At 45.8% G+C, this 16,084-nt stretch overlaps 1 protein-coding gene across 3 annotated transcripts in view; it reads left to right on the top strand.

Moving 5' to 3' along the window:
• Positions 1–854: 854 nt before the first annotated feature.
• D2HGDH (D-2-hydroxyglutarate dehydrogenase) overlaps positions 855–16,084 on the top strand; it is a 39,530-nt gene continuing 24,300 nt past the window's right edge. Inside the window, exons 1-2 of one of the 3 annotated variants that reach the window (XM_043995349.1) lie at positions 855–1,269; positions 3,733–4,110. In XM_043995349.1, the coding sequence (XP_043851284.1) occupies positions 3,738–4,110 (373 nt within the window). In that variant the 5' untranslated portion in view covers positions 855–1,269; positions 3,733–3,737. Of the gene's footprint in view, positions 1,270–3,732; positions 4,111–16,084 lie in introns of those variants that run through there. The other 2 variants (XM_043995350.1, XM_043995351.1) reach the window with 2 other exon arrangements.

Here is a 16,084-nt window from a genome sequence, read left to right as displayed (position 1 = left end):
AGGGACCGTAGGGAAGAATCCCGCTGTGAAAATTCCAGGGAAAATTCTGCATTTGATCCTGGAGGTGATTGGGGCCGCAGGCTGGGAGTTTGGGGAGCACGGGAGGGCTACTGTCGGCGGAGTGGGGAGAGACTTGTACCGGGCCGACCCACCTGCCGCCCAGAGCACAGAGCCAGGCTGGAGGTGATAGCACCAGGTCCTGAACTCAGCCGGGCACCGATGTGAGCTCGGGAAAAATGCCCGCAGCGCCCCTCCTCCCGCACCCGGCTCGGCACGCGGGTGCCCCCCAAGCTCAGCATCCAGCAGCGCGTTCTAGGGGCGCCCTCCACCCCCAAGAAGGCCGCGGCGCCTGCTCGCCCCCAAGCCACCATACCTGCCACCTGCCTGGCCTTTGGCATCTCAGACCTGGCTGACGGGGGCTGGAACTTGGTGCGAGCTGAGAAGTGGGGATCTAGGCGGGCTTGGGGCTGAGCGGAGGGTGGCGGGGCGGGGCTGAGGGGGCAAGGCGAGGACGGAAGGAGAGGGAGCAACTAGGGGGCGGGGCTGAGGGGGCGCGGCTGGAGCTGAGCAGGGGAGGATGGGTTGGCGACTTGGTGGGGGGAGGGGCTAAGATGTGGAGGGGAGGGGGCTGAGCTAAGGAGGCAGATTCCCCTTTCCTTCTTCTGCGCTTCTGGGCCGGGAAGGCCCTTAGGGTTCAGGCTGGGTCTGGGATCAAGGGGGCTGGGGTGGTTGGGGGCGTGGCCTAAGGGGAGGAGCTGAGAGGGCCGAGGGCAGAGGGCGGGAGCCAGGCCGGGCTGGGGGTGGGGGGCTGGGGTGGGGTTTGGGAGCCGAAGCTCTAGACCCTCCCGTTAGTCAGTCAGTCAGTCAGTCAGTCAACAAGCATTGGCTTAAGTGTCTCCTGGGGGCCAGACCCTGGGGCACGGGCGACCCTGTGGAAGCTGTCCCTGCCCTCTAAACTGAGAGTCTAAGGGAGGGACCCACGCCCCTATCTGGGGGCACTGCCAAAGGCGCACAGCAGACACGCAGCAATCTGGGGTCTTTCGCCCTGGGGTGTAAGTGCTCGGGCAGGGCAGGGCTTAGGCAGATCCTGGAGAGGGAGGCCAGGTAAGGGGGCAGGCCAGAGTCCGCTCTGACAGGGCGGGGCGGAGCTGGGGGCGGACCGAGAGAAGGGCCAGAACTGCGCAGGCCCCGGCCCGCCCCCCTCGGAGGCTCCAGCTTCCCCCAGCGTCCTGAACCCCGGAGTGCGGTGGACCCGCATCTTGCGTCCAGGTAACAGCCTCGGCCGGGGGACTGCGCACGCGTGGGAGGGGTCCCCGTCCGCACTTGAAGCCGTGACTGGCTGGCTTGCTGGCGCCCTGGAGGGCCCGAGCGGCGCCTTGCTCCTCTGTGGGCCTCAGTTTCTTCTCCCAGCTCCTTTCATGCTTATGGGGTGGGGTGGCTGTGTGGCTTCTTTATACCCGCCTCGCCCCGAGCACCGCCCCGCTTTCAGTCCCTTTGCTGGAGGAGCAGATAAATAGTTAACCTATCTTTTCCTCCCTTGGGCTCTGGGTTCAAATTTCACCTTTCAGGATATGAACAGGTTCTTTTCAGAGGAAGAATTCCAAGTTGTAAATAGCAATGTGTATGTCTTGTGGATGTGTGTGTGTGTGTGTGTGTGGGGGTGATGGGGGGCGGTGCACCAAACCGCTAATAATTAGAGAAATTCAAATTAAAACCAATCTGAGGTTCTACCGCACCCCCATTAGTTTGGCAAAGTTGAGAAAAAAAGGAGACCAACAGATCCTGGACGGGCTTCGTGAAAACTGGCCGACTGATAAACTCACTGTTTTGGGAAATCCTGTGAACTGCTCCAGCCATTCTGAAAAGCAATCTGGAACTAGGCCCCCAAAGTTGTTATACTATGCGTAGCCTCTGAGCCAGGGATCCCACTGTTTGGTCTATGCCCCAAAGAGAGAAAAAATATAACAGCTCTATTTGTGGTGGCAAAGAATTGGAAACTGAGGGAGTACCCATTAATTGGGGAATGGCGGAACAAATCACGGTATATGAATGTGATGGAAAGGAATGGAATAATAAAGAATGATAAGGAATGAAGAATTATATGACATAATAATAAATTCCCAGAGAAACCTGGAAAGACTTGAATGAGCTGATGTAGGGTGAAGTGAGCAGAACCAGGAGAACAATTTGTACATTATAATATTACTGTAAAGACAAACCTTTGAAAGGCTTACGTACGGGACCAAGCACGACCCCCAACCTCCTGACAGAGAGGTGAGACAAAGTACTGTACCGAATGAGACCTTTTTTTGGTCTTGGCGGATGGAGGAATTTGTTTTGCGTTAGTATACATGTTTGTTACTGGGGTTTCTTTTTCTCCCAATGAAAGGAGGAAGAGAAGGCAAATGTTCATGGGTTGAAAAAAATTTAATGAAAACCTTCTAACAAAACCCGCCTCTGACACTTGCCTGTGTGATCTTGGACAAATGACTTCACTTTTCTGGGTGTCGTCGGTGAAATGAGGGGGCTGGACTAGACAGCATCTGAGGGTAATCTGGGATGCTCAGGATAGGTTGTTTTTGTTCACCTTCTTGTCATCCCTTCCCAGTGCCTAATTACTATGATGAAGTCTACCCGCCGCCCCCCCCCCCCGGGCATTTTTATAGCATGTTAAGGTTTTCAAAGCATTTCCCATACATTCTCTTATTTGAACCTCAGCGATCAGTCAACAATCAATCGATTGTTAAGTACCTATTGTACTCCATATAAGAAAGGCAAAACGAAGCTCCTGAGAATGGGGGAGACAACAAGCAAACAACTTTGAGCGTGCAACATCTATACTGAGTAGAGAAGGCAGGCAGTCTCACACAATGTTCGCATGGGCGGCACGGGCAGGAGAGGGAGGACTTGAACGTAGTGGATAGAAGCCAGAAGGCGGAGGTGAGGAGGGAGAACATCACAGGCATGGGGGAGAGCCAGTGATGACAAGGCAGGGAATTGTGGGAATCCTGTACAGAGCTAAGAGGCCAGCATCACTGGATCATTGAGCAGTGCAAAGCTTTTTTTTTTTTTTTTTTTTTTTTTAGTGAGGCAATTGGGGTTAAGTGACTTGCCAGGGTCACACCTAGTAAGTGTCAAGTGTCTGAGGCCGGATTTGAACTCGGGTATTCCTGATTCCAGGGCCCGTGCTCTATCCTCTGCGCCACCTAGCTGCCCCTAGTGCAAAGCTTCTTAAACTGGGGTAACTGAATCTGGGGGTCACGAGAAATTTGGCAACAAAGGTTATGTGTCCCTGTTTTATATAACTATATACCCAGGGGTTCATAAACATTTCTGGGGTGAAAAGGGGCCTCGAGTGGGAGAGATTTAAGAAGCCCTGAAGTGGTGTTCCAGAAGACTGGAAAGGTGGGAACGGGCCAGCTTGTGAAGGGCATTTTGTATTGAATTTGTATTGAATCCCGGAGGTAGTAGGGAGCCAATGGGGTTCTTTGAGCAGGGGTGTGGCACGCTCAGACTTGCAGGTCAGGAAGTCCAGTCTGGCACCTCAGGTTCTACAATCCAGTGACGACTCTGCTAGGAGGCACTGTCGGAGGTGGCACTCTTGATAGGTCTACAAATTGTAATAGACTACCTTAGTAGGCCTACTTTTAGTGGCTTCAGCAGGGCTGGTGTGCTGACTGGGGGCCTTTAAAAACAAAACCGTGGAGCTGATTCTCTTCCATTATGTTGCAGCAATCATGATCACCCCTTTTATTTTCACCCGGCATCCTGCTTGGCGCTTGGGGGTCTTTACGAGATGGCGGGGGAAGGGTCACGAGAGAACGCTGGCGGGAATCGCTGGGCCTCCCACCCCTTTGGTGATGAAGGGAAAGAGCCCCCCCAGAGCCTGCGGCGTGGCTGGAATCCTTCCTCAGCGAGCTTTCTGCCGGACCGCGGCCGGTGCTCAAGAGGTGATGCTGACTCGTGAGCGGTATCCCGTGCGGAGGCTGCCTTTCGCCGAGGTGTCCAAAGAGGACTTGGCATTCTTTGAACGCGTGATCCCTGGAAGAGTCAGCACAGACCCTCAGGAACTGAAGCGTGTGAACGTGGACTGGCTCAGAATGGTCCGAGGTCAGTATCGTGCTCCTTTGTTCATACCCATCCGGCTCCTGCCTGAGCTTGGCAGGCGGGGAAGTCCTTGCGAAGATAACACTTACACTTTTACACCCGCAGGGAAACAAAACAGGATAAACTGTTTCTTTTTAAAGTTTTTGTTTTGTTTGTTTCTGTTTTAACCACTTGACAAAATGCTATTTACTCAGCGGTGGAAATGCTGGAGGCAGGTGAAGGGCAGCTATGCTGTGCAGTGGATAGAGCACTGGGCTTGGAATCAGGAAGACTCCTCTTCCTGAGTTCAAATCCAGCCTTGGATACTTACTAGCTGTGTGACCCTGGACAAGCCACTTGTCCCTGTTTGCCTCAGTTTCCTCATCTGTAAAATGCGCTGGAGAAAGAAATGGCAAACCACTTGGTATTTCTGCCAAGAAAACTCCAAATGGGTTCACAAAGAGTCAACACAACTGAAAACGATTGGGTGACAAGGATTTTGTCTTATGCTTCTAAATGGAGAATGTTTTGCCAAAACATTCATTGGTGGGACTGGCACTAATCAATCTTTGTTGCTTGTTTGACTGATAGAATACTTAGATGGAATCCGAGGTGCTTGAACCAGCCAGCTTCAAAAGGGAGTCGTGTGACATCAGCTTGGCAGGCAGGGTCCTGCTGGCTGTGCTTGGCTTTTGTGCTACTTACCAAGATTTTTGATTACTCGGATAAAGGTGTTGATGGCATCCAGATGGGATTTGGAGATGGACATCAGTAGGGGTGTGGTGGGAGTGGGGGAATTAGCTAAGCATCCTTGATGACTGACAGGATCCAGGACTAGAGACAGGCTGAGCTTTTATTGCCCTAAAGGTAAACTTTTACACTTGAATTCAAAACATTGACTTCAAGTACAATAGCAGGGAAAAGTGGAGAGAGAGCATTTTGAAAAAGGTCGGGGATGTGTTTGATGTGATTGTACTTGTCTAGCCTCTATCAGATGGGAAGGGGAAGGGAAGGGAGAGAGGGGGAAGGGTTTGGAACTCAAAGCTTGTGTTTAAAAATCTAAATGTGGGTTCTAATCTGTCCTCCCCAGTTTTGGGGGGAAACTGGCTAAAATCACTGATCAACTCACCAAGAGTTTAGGCTTTTAAGGGTTTATTAAAAGATATAAGATAGTGAAGAGAGAGAAAGATTGAGAACAGATTCCTTATAGCATGGAAATCCTAGCCTTCCTAACAGCCCACCCAAGCCCATGTCTGGAACCAAAAAAGAAAGATCCCATCCACCAGTCTCAGCTTCCTACTTCTTGTCCTCTTCCCAGAAATGGGAGGTTCTTCAAGGTGATTGGCTGAGATTGGTCTCCTGTTGATGTTGCAGTCCATAGCCTCTGAGAACACACTCTCCTCAGGGTTGGCTAAATTTAAACTAGGTGGCTAACCGGGCTGGCCAGGTGTGGCTAAAAGCTAATCACCTTTAAGTGGGTACTTAGTAGTTCCTCGTTCACACCCATTTCAAACACATGTCTTATAGGGATGAATGATGAAGACTATCTTTGCATATAACTGGAAAAGAATAAAATACTACTAAGATTGAAAAAAAGGAAAAAGAAAAAGATCTGGGGTTTTTAGTGGACTGCAAGCATAATATTGCATGGTACACTGGAACAATAGTGCTAGATGAGGTCCAAAGACCTGGGTTTGAATCTGAGCATTGCTACTTATTGTTGCTGGGACTCTGGGCAAGTAACTCCACCTTTCTGGATTCGTCTCCTCATCTGTAAATTGAAGGGGTTCCACTGGATAATCTCCATTTCCTTCAGTTTCTAAATCTAGGGTACAACAATCCTGGGAGGGAGGTGCTATCATTACCTCCTTTTACAGATGAAGAAACTGAGGCAGATAGAGATTTTGAGACTTGGCCAGGGTCACATGGCTAGGAAATGTGTGAGGCCAGATTTGAGCTCAGGTCTTCCTGACTCCAGGCCCAGTGATCTGGGTCCTAGCACCATCTAGCTGGTAGTATTGCAGTCCTGCTATGTTTGGTGTTGTAGGGGTGGTGTGACATTGGATTGGGAGTTGGGATGCAGGTTGAAATCCCAGTTCTCTGCTTGTACTTTATTTCCCTGGGCCTAGACTAGCTGATTTCGCCTGTGATTCTGTGGCCCCACTGTGTGTAGTTTGGGGCAATAGCTTAGGCAGGCCATCTCAAAACTCAACAGCGTCCAGAGGAAGGCAACCGGAAGGCCAAAGTGCCTGGAGCCCATGATTCACGAGGATTGCATGAGGGAAGCTGGGATAGTTTGCCTTGAGAAGAAATCCTTGGAGACTCAAGGCAGTTGTCTTCATAAAGAAGCCACAAATAGGGACAGTGGAGGAGTGAAGGGGGGGGGCCTCCAAAGAATCAGATTCAGGCTGGATGTCAGGAAAACTTCCTGCCAAGGAGAGCATCCCAAAGTGGAGGGGGCTATCGGGGTGGGGGGGTGCCCTGTTCTCCCCCCATAGGGGTCTTTGAGCAAGGCTTTGTGGCTGCCCACCTGCCTGGGGCCAGTGCTACTGTGGGGATGGTGTTTCGGGCAAGGATTAAACTATCTAGATGCTGGATTTCCCTGCTAACCCTGAGATTCTGTTCACAGTGGGAGGGAAGGAAAGGGCTAGGTGGGCAGTGGCTGTATGGAGTATTTATTGGACAGGAAAAATATCACTGACAGACACTCACTGATCGAGAGATGTAAGACAGTTATGGCCCTCAGAAGGTTTGCTGGGGGGTCAGAAAGGGGGACCCCATGCTGGTTCTGGCTCTGCAGCCAGGGTACTGCTCTTTTATATGATGATGCAGTGGTCCAGTCCAGAGAGCAATGGGTTCAGGTGTATCCGGGTTCAAATCCTATCTCTGACACTTCCTTATTGAATGATCCCAAGCAAATCAATTTAACCTCTCTGAGCCTTAAGAATAATATATGTGAGGCACTTTGTGACCCTTAAAGCCTGATAGAAATGTTGACTCTCATTATTCTACAGGGTGGTGGTTAAAGGGTTTCTTTGTGGGGATTGGAAGAAGCTTTTATATGTGTGTGTTGTTCAGTTGTTCTTGTCAGTCATGTCTGACTCTTGTGACCCCATTTGGGGTTTTCTTGGAAGAGATACTGGAGTGGTTTGACATTTCCTTCTCCAGCTCATTTTACAGATGAGGAAACTGAGGCAAACAGGATTAAGTGACTTGCCCAATGTCATACAGCTAGTAAGTGTGGCTAGATTTGAACTCAGTCTTCCTGACTCCGGGCCTGGCACTGTATGCAGTGTGTGTGTGTGTGTGTGTGTGTGTGTGTGTATGAGAGAGAGAGAGAGAGAGAGAGAGAGAGAGAGACTGCTAATTTTAAAGGACTGAAAACAAAAAGTCAGCAGGCATTTTAGCTAGGCAAGGCATCTACCAATTACAGAGCATGCAGGTAACTGGTATGTGGGTGTTTGTATGGCTGCAACCAGTAGAGTAAAATTTTTTTTTTTTTTACTGAGGCAATTGGGGTTAAGTGACTTGCCCAGGGTCACACAACTAGTAAGTGTTAAGTGTCTGAGTCTGGATTTGAACTCAGGTTCTCCTGCCTCCAGGGCTGGTGCTCTATCCATTGTGCCACCTAGCTGCCCCGAGTAAATGTTTTTAAAGGTAAAATATTTCTGGGGAAAAAAGGTTCTAGTGAAAAGAATGTAAGTTTCTGGAGACTTTTTAGTCTTTTGTTTAGAATCTAAATTTGAGTTGAATAGTTTCAAAAAAGGGTTTACTTAATCACCAGATATTTTGCTTGAAAAGGACAGTTATTAGTGCTAAATATAAAATGAATCCATTTTCTTTTCTGGAATCTCTGTGTCCTCTCCCACAGTGGATTTGTCTTTGGGAAGGAAGCAACGGAAAAGTCTTGAGATAGAAGGAACATCTAGATTCTGTTTTCCAGGCTGTGCATGTGTGGGTGTGTAAATTTGGAAGGTGCTGGGTCTACTCCCCTGGACTTGGTTTCATTAACATATAATGTATGTAAAGTGCTTTACAAAATATAAAGCAGGATGGAAATGTTAGTTATTATGATGATCATTATTCCTCTTTATGATAGCTGCCGAGTAAAAGAAATTAGAGGCACCTATCAGCAGGCCCCTGAGTGATTTCTGTTGGGCCCCGTGTTTCCCTATGGATTCCCTTCACCGTTCTTCCCCAGATCCCAGGTGTGTGCATCCCCCTACCTCCTGCCCTCCCCCCCAGTGTCTCTTTAGGGACCCGGATTCTGGGATCATCCCCCTGTCCCTTTCTATTTCTTTGTAAAACATTACCTACAGAGATATCTTACTCCTACTTGGAGGGAAGGCTCAGGTTGCTGGGAGGGTTCAAGAGATTTGAAAGGAACAGTGGAAGAAATCTGGGCCTTGGGGTCTAGAGCTGGCCCGGGGTCAGCTCATGTTTCTGTCTCTCATCCTCTCTGGGCCTCAGTTCCCTCATATAGGCAAGGAAGGTGAGGCTACTTTCCTTACCTGCTTCTAGGGTTATTGAGCCACTTAGTAAATCAATAAGCATTTGTTAAACATTTACTCTGTGCCAGGCCTTGTGTCAACTGCTGGGCATACAAAGAATTGGCCAAGAGTATCTGTCTTCAAGAATCTTGCATTCTATTTTTTTTTTACTTTAAAAAAAATTTAAAAACAATTTTATTTGTTTTAATCAGCAAAGATCCTCCTTCTCACTCTCCCCTTAAATTGAGAACACAAGAAAACCCAAACCTATTTGTTACAGGTGTGTATCGCCAATCCAAACGTCTGCATTGGCCTCCATGGTTACAACCTAAAAATTTTTGTCACACTCTGCACTCTGAGTCCTTCCCCTCTACCAGGCTGTGGAATCATGTTTCCTCATTAGTTCTTTGGCATCCTGGTTGGTCATTGTGTTGATGAACGTTCACATCTATATACTGTTGTCACATCTATATACTGTAACTTGTTTAGCCGTTGCCTAGTTTATGGTCCGCCCTTAGATTCTCTTCTTTGTCACCACAAAAAGAGAATGTTTTTGCTTAGTGCTACTGTCTCCTTAATTTACCCCATTAATTCCCTCTCCCTGTTTCTCTCCCTTCTATTTTTTTGTTGAATAAAATGCATTGTTGTTATTGTTCAGTTGTTTCAGTCATGTCTGACTCTTTGTGACCTCATTTTGGGGTTTCCTTGGCAGAGATACTGGAGTGGTTTGCCATTTTTTCTTCCAGCTCATTTTACAGATGAGGGACTGAGGCAAAGAGGGTTAACTGACTTGCCCAGGGTCCCTCAGCAAGTAAGTGTCTGAGGCCAGATTTGAATTTAGGAATATGAGTCTTTCTGACTTTAGCCTGGCACTTTAACCCCTGGGCCACCTAGCTGTCCTTGAATCAAGTATATTACTATACCCACTTCTTCCTTCTAGCCTTACTTCTTTTGTCCAGTTAAGATGAGAGAGGTTCAAGTGTTAGCTGCTCTTCCCACCTCCTCCTCCGTATTTGTATAGATAACTCGTGTATCCTGATGATGTGAGATAATTTCCACTAACCTTTGTCCCTGCCCAGTGTATTCCTCTTCCCCTCTTTTTCCATCCTTTTCTTAAGAACCACTCTCAGGGGCAGCTAGGTGACACAGAGGATAAATCACTGGCCCTGGATTCAGGAGGACCTGAGTTCAAATTCGGCCCCAGACACTTGATGCTTACTAGCTGTGTGACCCTGGGCAAATCACTTAACCCCAAGTGCCTCACCCAAAAAAAAAAAAAAAAAAAGAACCACTCTCAGACCTTTGTCTCATTGAACTCTGTGAACCTTGATGATGATGGGGATTGGAGGGGAACACATGAATTGTCTTCCCTGCCCCTCTCTTTTTGCTGAGCAAGGCTGGACAAAGGACTCACTGTGACTTTTTTCTCAATCCCACCATCAGGACTGGGTCTGGTGCATTTTCTAGGTCTGTTTGGAAGAGGAGCTCACCCCATTCCCTCCTACTATTCCATCATCTTGGCTCCATCCCCAGGAACTTATGTCCTCATGACTGAACGGCATACACATAATTAGGTTATAAAAAATTTACCAACAGAGTAGATGGAAGGTGGTATGGGAAGGGAAGGCTCTAGCAGCTGTGGGGGCTAGAAAAGCTTCTTACAGAAGGACACATCTGAGATGAGACTTTGAAGGAAGCCACTGATTCAGGAGGTGAGGAAGGTGGTTTGGGAGCCTGTGAGTTAGTCTAATTTTCTCCCTTTTTCCTCCTAGTTTTTCCCTCCCTTCTATCGATACCCCACCATTTTCTTTCCCCTTTCTCCTTTTATTTCCCTAAAGGGTAAGATAAAATTCTTTACCCAATTGAGTGTGTATGATATTCCTTCTTTGAGCCAAATTAGATGAGAGTAAGTCAAAACAATGTTCATACCTCCCTTCTTTCCCTCTATTGTAATAGGTCTTTTGTTCTCTTCACCTGATGTGATTTACCCCATTCTGTATTCCCTTTTCTCTTCCAGCATAATCCTTTTTGCTAACCCTTAAGTTTTTTTTACTATCATCACATCAGAATTAACTTGTATTCACACCTTCTGTCTATGTGTACTCCTATCTGCTTTAAAAAAAATTAATAAAGTATTTTATTTTTTCCGCTATATGTAAAGATAGTTCTCAACTTTTGTTTTTACAAGCTTTACAATTTCAGATTTTTCTCCCTCCCTCCCCTCCCTCCCCACCTCCCCCCTCCCTAGACAGCAGGTAATCCGATATAGGATATATATATATATACACACATAATAACATTAATCCTATTTCTGCATTAGTCATGTTATAAGAGAAAAAAATCAGAGCAATGATGAAAAACCTCAAAATAGAAAAAAAAACAGCATCAAAAACAAAAGAAATAGTATGGTTCATTCTCTGCTTTTGTTTTTTGTGTTTTTTTTTTTTGTGAGGCAATTGGGGTCAAGTGACTTGCCCAGGGTCACACAGCCAGTAAGTGTCAAGTATCTGAGGTCAGATTTGAACTCAGGTCCTCCTGAATCCAGAGCCAGTGCTCTATCCACTGTGCCACCTAGCTGTTCCATGATGACATCCTTAGGGTTAAATTGAGGAGTGAGGGGAATGCACTGGGGGAGGGGGAAGGGCAGAGGTGAAATCCTACATGAAAGAAACAGGAAAAGGCTTATGGAGTGGGGGAAGAGATGGAAGAGGAGCAGGGCAGTAAATGAATTTTACACTCATCAGAATTGGCCCAAAGACCTCAATCTCATTAGAATTGGCTCAAGGAAATAATAATGTACACACTTCAATTGGGTGGAGTAATCTCTCCAACCCTGCAGGAAAATAGGAGGGGAAGGGGATAAAGAGAGAGAGGGGCAAAAGAAGGAAGGGCAGAGTGGGGGAGGGGACAAAATCCCTTTTGAAGAGTGATAGGATGAAAGAAGATGGATAATAGAATAAATATCATGGGGAAGGGAATAGGATAGAAGGAAAACAGTTAACAATAGTAATCATGAAAAAGAAAAAAGGGGGAAAATTGTACAAAAAATATTTATAGCAACTCTTGGTGGAGGCTAAGAATTGAGAATCAAGGGAATATCCATCAATTGAGGAATGACGGAAAAAGCTGTGCTATATGATTTCAGTGAAATGGTCATGTGCTATAGGAAATGACAAACAGGATGATCCCAGAAAAACCTGGAAAGACTAATGAACATCGATGTATAGTGAAGTGAGCAGAGTTGGGAGGACATTGTGCATAGTGACAGCAGTATTGTTCAATGACCTACTCTCAGCAATGCAATGATCCAAGACAATCCCAAGGAACTAATGAGGAAGCTTACTATTCACCTCCATAGAAAGAACTGATAAAAAGAACACTTGTGGATTGTACATATATAACCTGGTAGCAATCTTGTGGAGGGGGGAGGAAAGGGAGGGAGGGAGAAAAATTTGGAACTCTAAATCTTATGAAAATGAATGTTGAAAACTACCCTTATGTGTAACTGGAAAACATAAAATAAATGTTTGTTGCTAAAAAAGAGATTATTAATTTTAATTTTGCTGGGTAGTACATTCTTGGTTGTAATCCCAGTTCCTTTGCCCTCTGGAATATCATATTCCAAGCCCTCTGATCCTTTAATGTTGAAACTCCCAGGTCCTGTGTAATTCTTTTTTTTTTTTTTTAGTGAGGCAATTGGGGTTAAGTGACTTGCCCAGGGTCACACAGCTAGTAAGTGTTAAGTGTCTGAGGCCAGATTTGAACTCAGGTACTCCTGACTCCAGGGCTGGTGCTCTATCTACTGCGCCACCTAGCTGCCCCCGGTCCTGTGTAATTCTAATTGTTGTTCCTTGATATTGAAATTGTTTCTTTCTGGCTGCTTGCAGTATTTTCTCCTTTACTTGATAATTCTGGAATTTAGTTATGATATTCCTTGGAGTTTTCCTTTTGGGGTCTCTTTCAGGAGGTGATGGGTAGATTCTTTCAATGACTTAGTTTTTCTCTGCTTGTAAGACATTGGGGCAGTTCTCCTTGATAATGTCCTGAAAAATGCTGTTTAGGCTCTTTTTTTGATTATGGCCTTCAGGTAGTCCAATTATTCTTATATTGTCTCCACTAAATCTATTTTCCAGGTCTGTTACTTTTCTGAAGAGGTATTTTATGTTTTCTTCTACTTTTATATTCTTTTGATTTTGCTTTACTTCTTCCTCTTGTCTCAATGAGCTTCTATCTGCTCAATTCTTATTTTTAGGGAATTATTCTTCTTTTCCAATATTCCAGTTGTATTTTTTTAAGGCATTATTTTCTTTTTCAAAGCTATTGACTTTCTCTTGCACAACTCTCATCTCTTTTCCCATTTTTTCTTCTACCTCTCTTATTTGGTTTATAAAATCCTTTTTGAGCTCTTCCAGGTGGGCTTTTTGGTCTCAAGACCAATTCTTCTTCCCCTTTGAGGCTTCACATGTAGGAGTTTTATTATTGTCATCTTTCTCTGAGTTTATGTTTTGATCCTCCCTGTTACCATAGTAGCCATCAATGGTGAGGGTTCTTTTTTGTTTCTTATTCACATTTTTATTTTTATTTTAGCCTCTTGTGCCTTTTAAGATTGAATTCTGCTCCTGGGGTACAGTGTGCTCTGTCTGGATCTTCTTTTGCTGGGGACCAGGGGCCACGTCATCAGCTTTCTGCTCTGAGGCATCAGCAGCTTGTGGCTTCTTACTGTACTAGAGTGGCACAACTTGAGCCTGTTGGGTAGCTGATACCCTGGCTTGAACCCTGCAGAACCCTGGTTCTGCATTGGGGTTGGAGGCCTCACAACTGGCCTGCTGTGCCACTAGTGTGCTGGGCTAGGACAGTGGGTCCTTGGCTGCTGATCTGTGTTGTGACTAAGAGCCTTTTGCTGGCTTATCCAGATGAAACAGACTTTTCCTGAAGATCTTCTAGGTTATCTTAAGTCAGAAGATTGTTTCACTCCCTTTTTTTTCCCCTTCAGGTTTTGCAGCTCTAGAATCTGTTGAGAGGCTTAATTTAATGTTGTTTCTGAGGGAAATTTGGGAGAGCTCAGGCAGCTTCCTGGTTTCACTCCGCCAACTTGGCTCTGTCTACCTATTTTTCTCCAAATCACTGACTTTTGCCCTGGTGTTGAGACTTAATTTATTGGTCCCACATTGGCTTGGGGCTTCCTTTGTGCCTTTTGTTCTTGAATGTGAAGCTTCTTTTGTATTTGGCCTAGGTTGATTCTTGCAACCCATTATGATACCTAAGAGAGATTGATTGATTTCAGTTTCCCTGGACCTTTCCCTCCACAGTCAGAATAATTTTTGCTATGTTCTGGCATGGATGCCTTTTTTTGTCATGATTTTTAATTGATGCATAATGGTGCATGATAATTCATTTTGCTCTAGTTAGGCCCTTCACTGTTGGTATTGTTTAGAGACCATGAGCTCATAGTCTTCTCACAGTGAATTTTAATTAAAAATAATCACAAGAGGGGCAGATAAGTAGCACAGTGGATAGAGCACTAGCCCTGGATTCAGGAGGACCTGAGTTCAAATCCGACCTCAGACACTTGACACTTACTAACTGTGTGACCCTGGGCAAGTCACTTAACCCCAAGTGCCTCACCAAACCAAACAAAAAAAAACAATCACAAGAAACTTGAATGAGGATCGTTAGTGGGCTGACATCATTTTCCTGGCACACAGGGTGGTCTGCACACAGTACCTGAGCTCACTGTTGTATAGAATATAAATTCTGACACGGTCCTAAAGCACGTTTGGTGTGGCACCTGACATGTACCTAGGATTGTACTCAACTCTTTACAAGTCACACCTCTGCCAGGATGCCAATGATTTCTTGAGGGATTATTTTATTTACTTATTTTTGTCTCCAAACCTAGCACAATGCCTTGTACCTATTAGGAACTTAAAAAGCACGTGATGAATTTTAATCAGACACATAAGAAGGGGCTTTAGAGATGATGTAGAGGAGACTAACATCTCTAGATGAGCCCTATGGAGGGAGGGGAAGTGACAGCGTCAGACGCCCAGGTAATCGCAGATCGAAGGCTACAGCCCACTTGATTGTGGGTGCAGTATCTTTCTTGAGAAAGACACAGCTGATGGAGCATGTGTTTCTTGTTGAATCAGCAATCAACCAATCAACTAAGAGGCAAGAAAGTTCACTTAGTGAAGCTGGTATCCTGAATGCTCGTAGAAGAATTACCATTTGGATCTTTAATTAAGGCCTCTTCAAATTCACTGGGTGCCTTAGACAAATTCCCCAGCACATAGCTAGGTTTTCCTTGATAAAATGCTTGAGATGATGTGGGTTCCCCTGATGTATTTTCTCCTTTCCAATCCTGTTTCCATTTAGCTTTACATGTAAACTTCAAAGTTGATAAATGAAAATTTCTTATCTTTTCCCAGAGTCCTGTAATTATGGCTGTCTTTTTACCTTGTTTATTGATAACTTGTTTGAGATGATCTTCATTTCTGAATACATCCCTCCCCTTCCCAGCAAGCCATTCCTTGTGATAAAGATGAAAAAAGTAGATTCAGTAAAAGTAAACAACACATCAGTTTTAACAACCTATGCAATATTCCACACCATAGTCCTGCACCCTTGTAAAGAGGTGAAGGAAATGCATTTTCTCTCTTTTTCCCCCCCTCATGAGGTAATTGGGGTTAAGTGACTTGCCCCGGGGCACACAGCTAGTAAGTGTTAAGTGTCTGAGACGGGATTTGAACTCAGGTCCTCCTGAATCCAGGGCTGGTGCTCTATCCACTGAACCACCTAGCTGCCCCGGAGATGCATTTTCTCAATTCTTTTCTGGTTCAGACTTGGTCAGTTCTTCCTCCTTCCTTTCCTTCCCTCCCTCCTTCCTTCCTTCCCTCCCTCCCTTCCTTCCTTCCTTCCTTCCTTCCCTCCCTCCCTCCCTCCCTCCCTCCCTCCCTTCCTTCCTTCCTTCCTTCCTTCCTTCCTTCCTTCCTTCCTTCCTTCCTTCCTTCCTTCCTTCCTTCCTTCCTTCCTTCCTTCCTTCCTTCCTTCCTTCCTTCCTTTCTTTCTTCCCCTTTCCCTTCCCCTTCCCCTTTCTCTTCCCTTCCATTTATTCTGTTGTATTGTCATGTGTATATTATCTTCCTGGTTCTATTTTTTTCCCTGTGTATCAGTTCATAGAATTTCCCTCTTGTTTCCATTTCCATTATTTCTTACATGTAATAATATTCTGTTACATTCATACACCACAATTTGTCCAGCCATCTCCCAATCACCAACCATTTTCATTTCTGTTTTTTCCTACTGCAGAAAGTGCTGCTCTGAATATCTTGAGATCCATGGGCCTTTTCTGTCTTTGATCTACTTGGGGCATATGCTCAGCTGTGGGCTTTCTGAATGAACAGTTACAAGCATTTTAGTGACTTTTCTTGCCCACTTCCACCTTGTTTCTCAGAAACAGACCGATTCTACCAACAATATGTGAATTTGCCCGTCCCTCCATAGGCCCG

The sequence above is a fragment of the Dromiciops gliroides genome, chromosome 3 (genome assembly GCF_019393635.1).
Source record: "Dromiciops gliroides isolate mDroGli1 chromosome 3, mDroGli1.pri, whole genome shotgun sequence".
In the NCBI taxonomy this organism is placed as follows: domain Eukaryota; kingdom Metazoa; phylum Chordata; class Mammalia; order Microbiotheria; family Microbiotheriidae; genus Dromiciops; species Dromiciops gliroides.
Note: the sequence above shows the minus strand (reverse complement) of the source record. Positions and strands in the feature narration are given on the sequence as shown.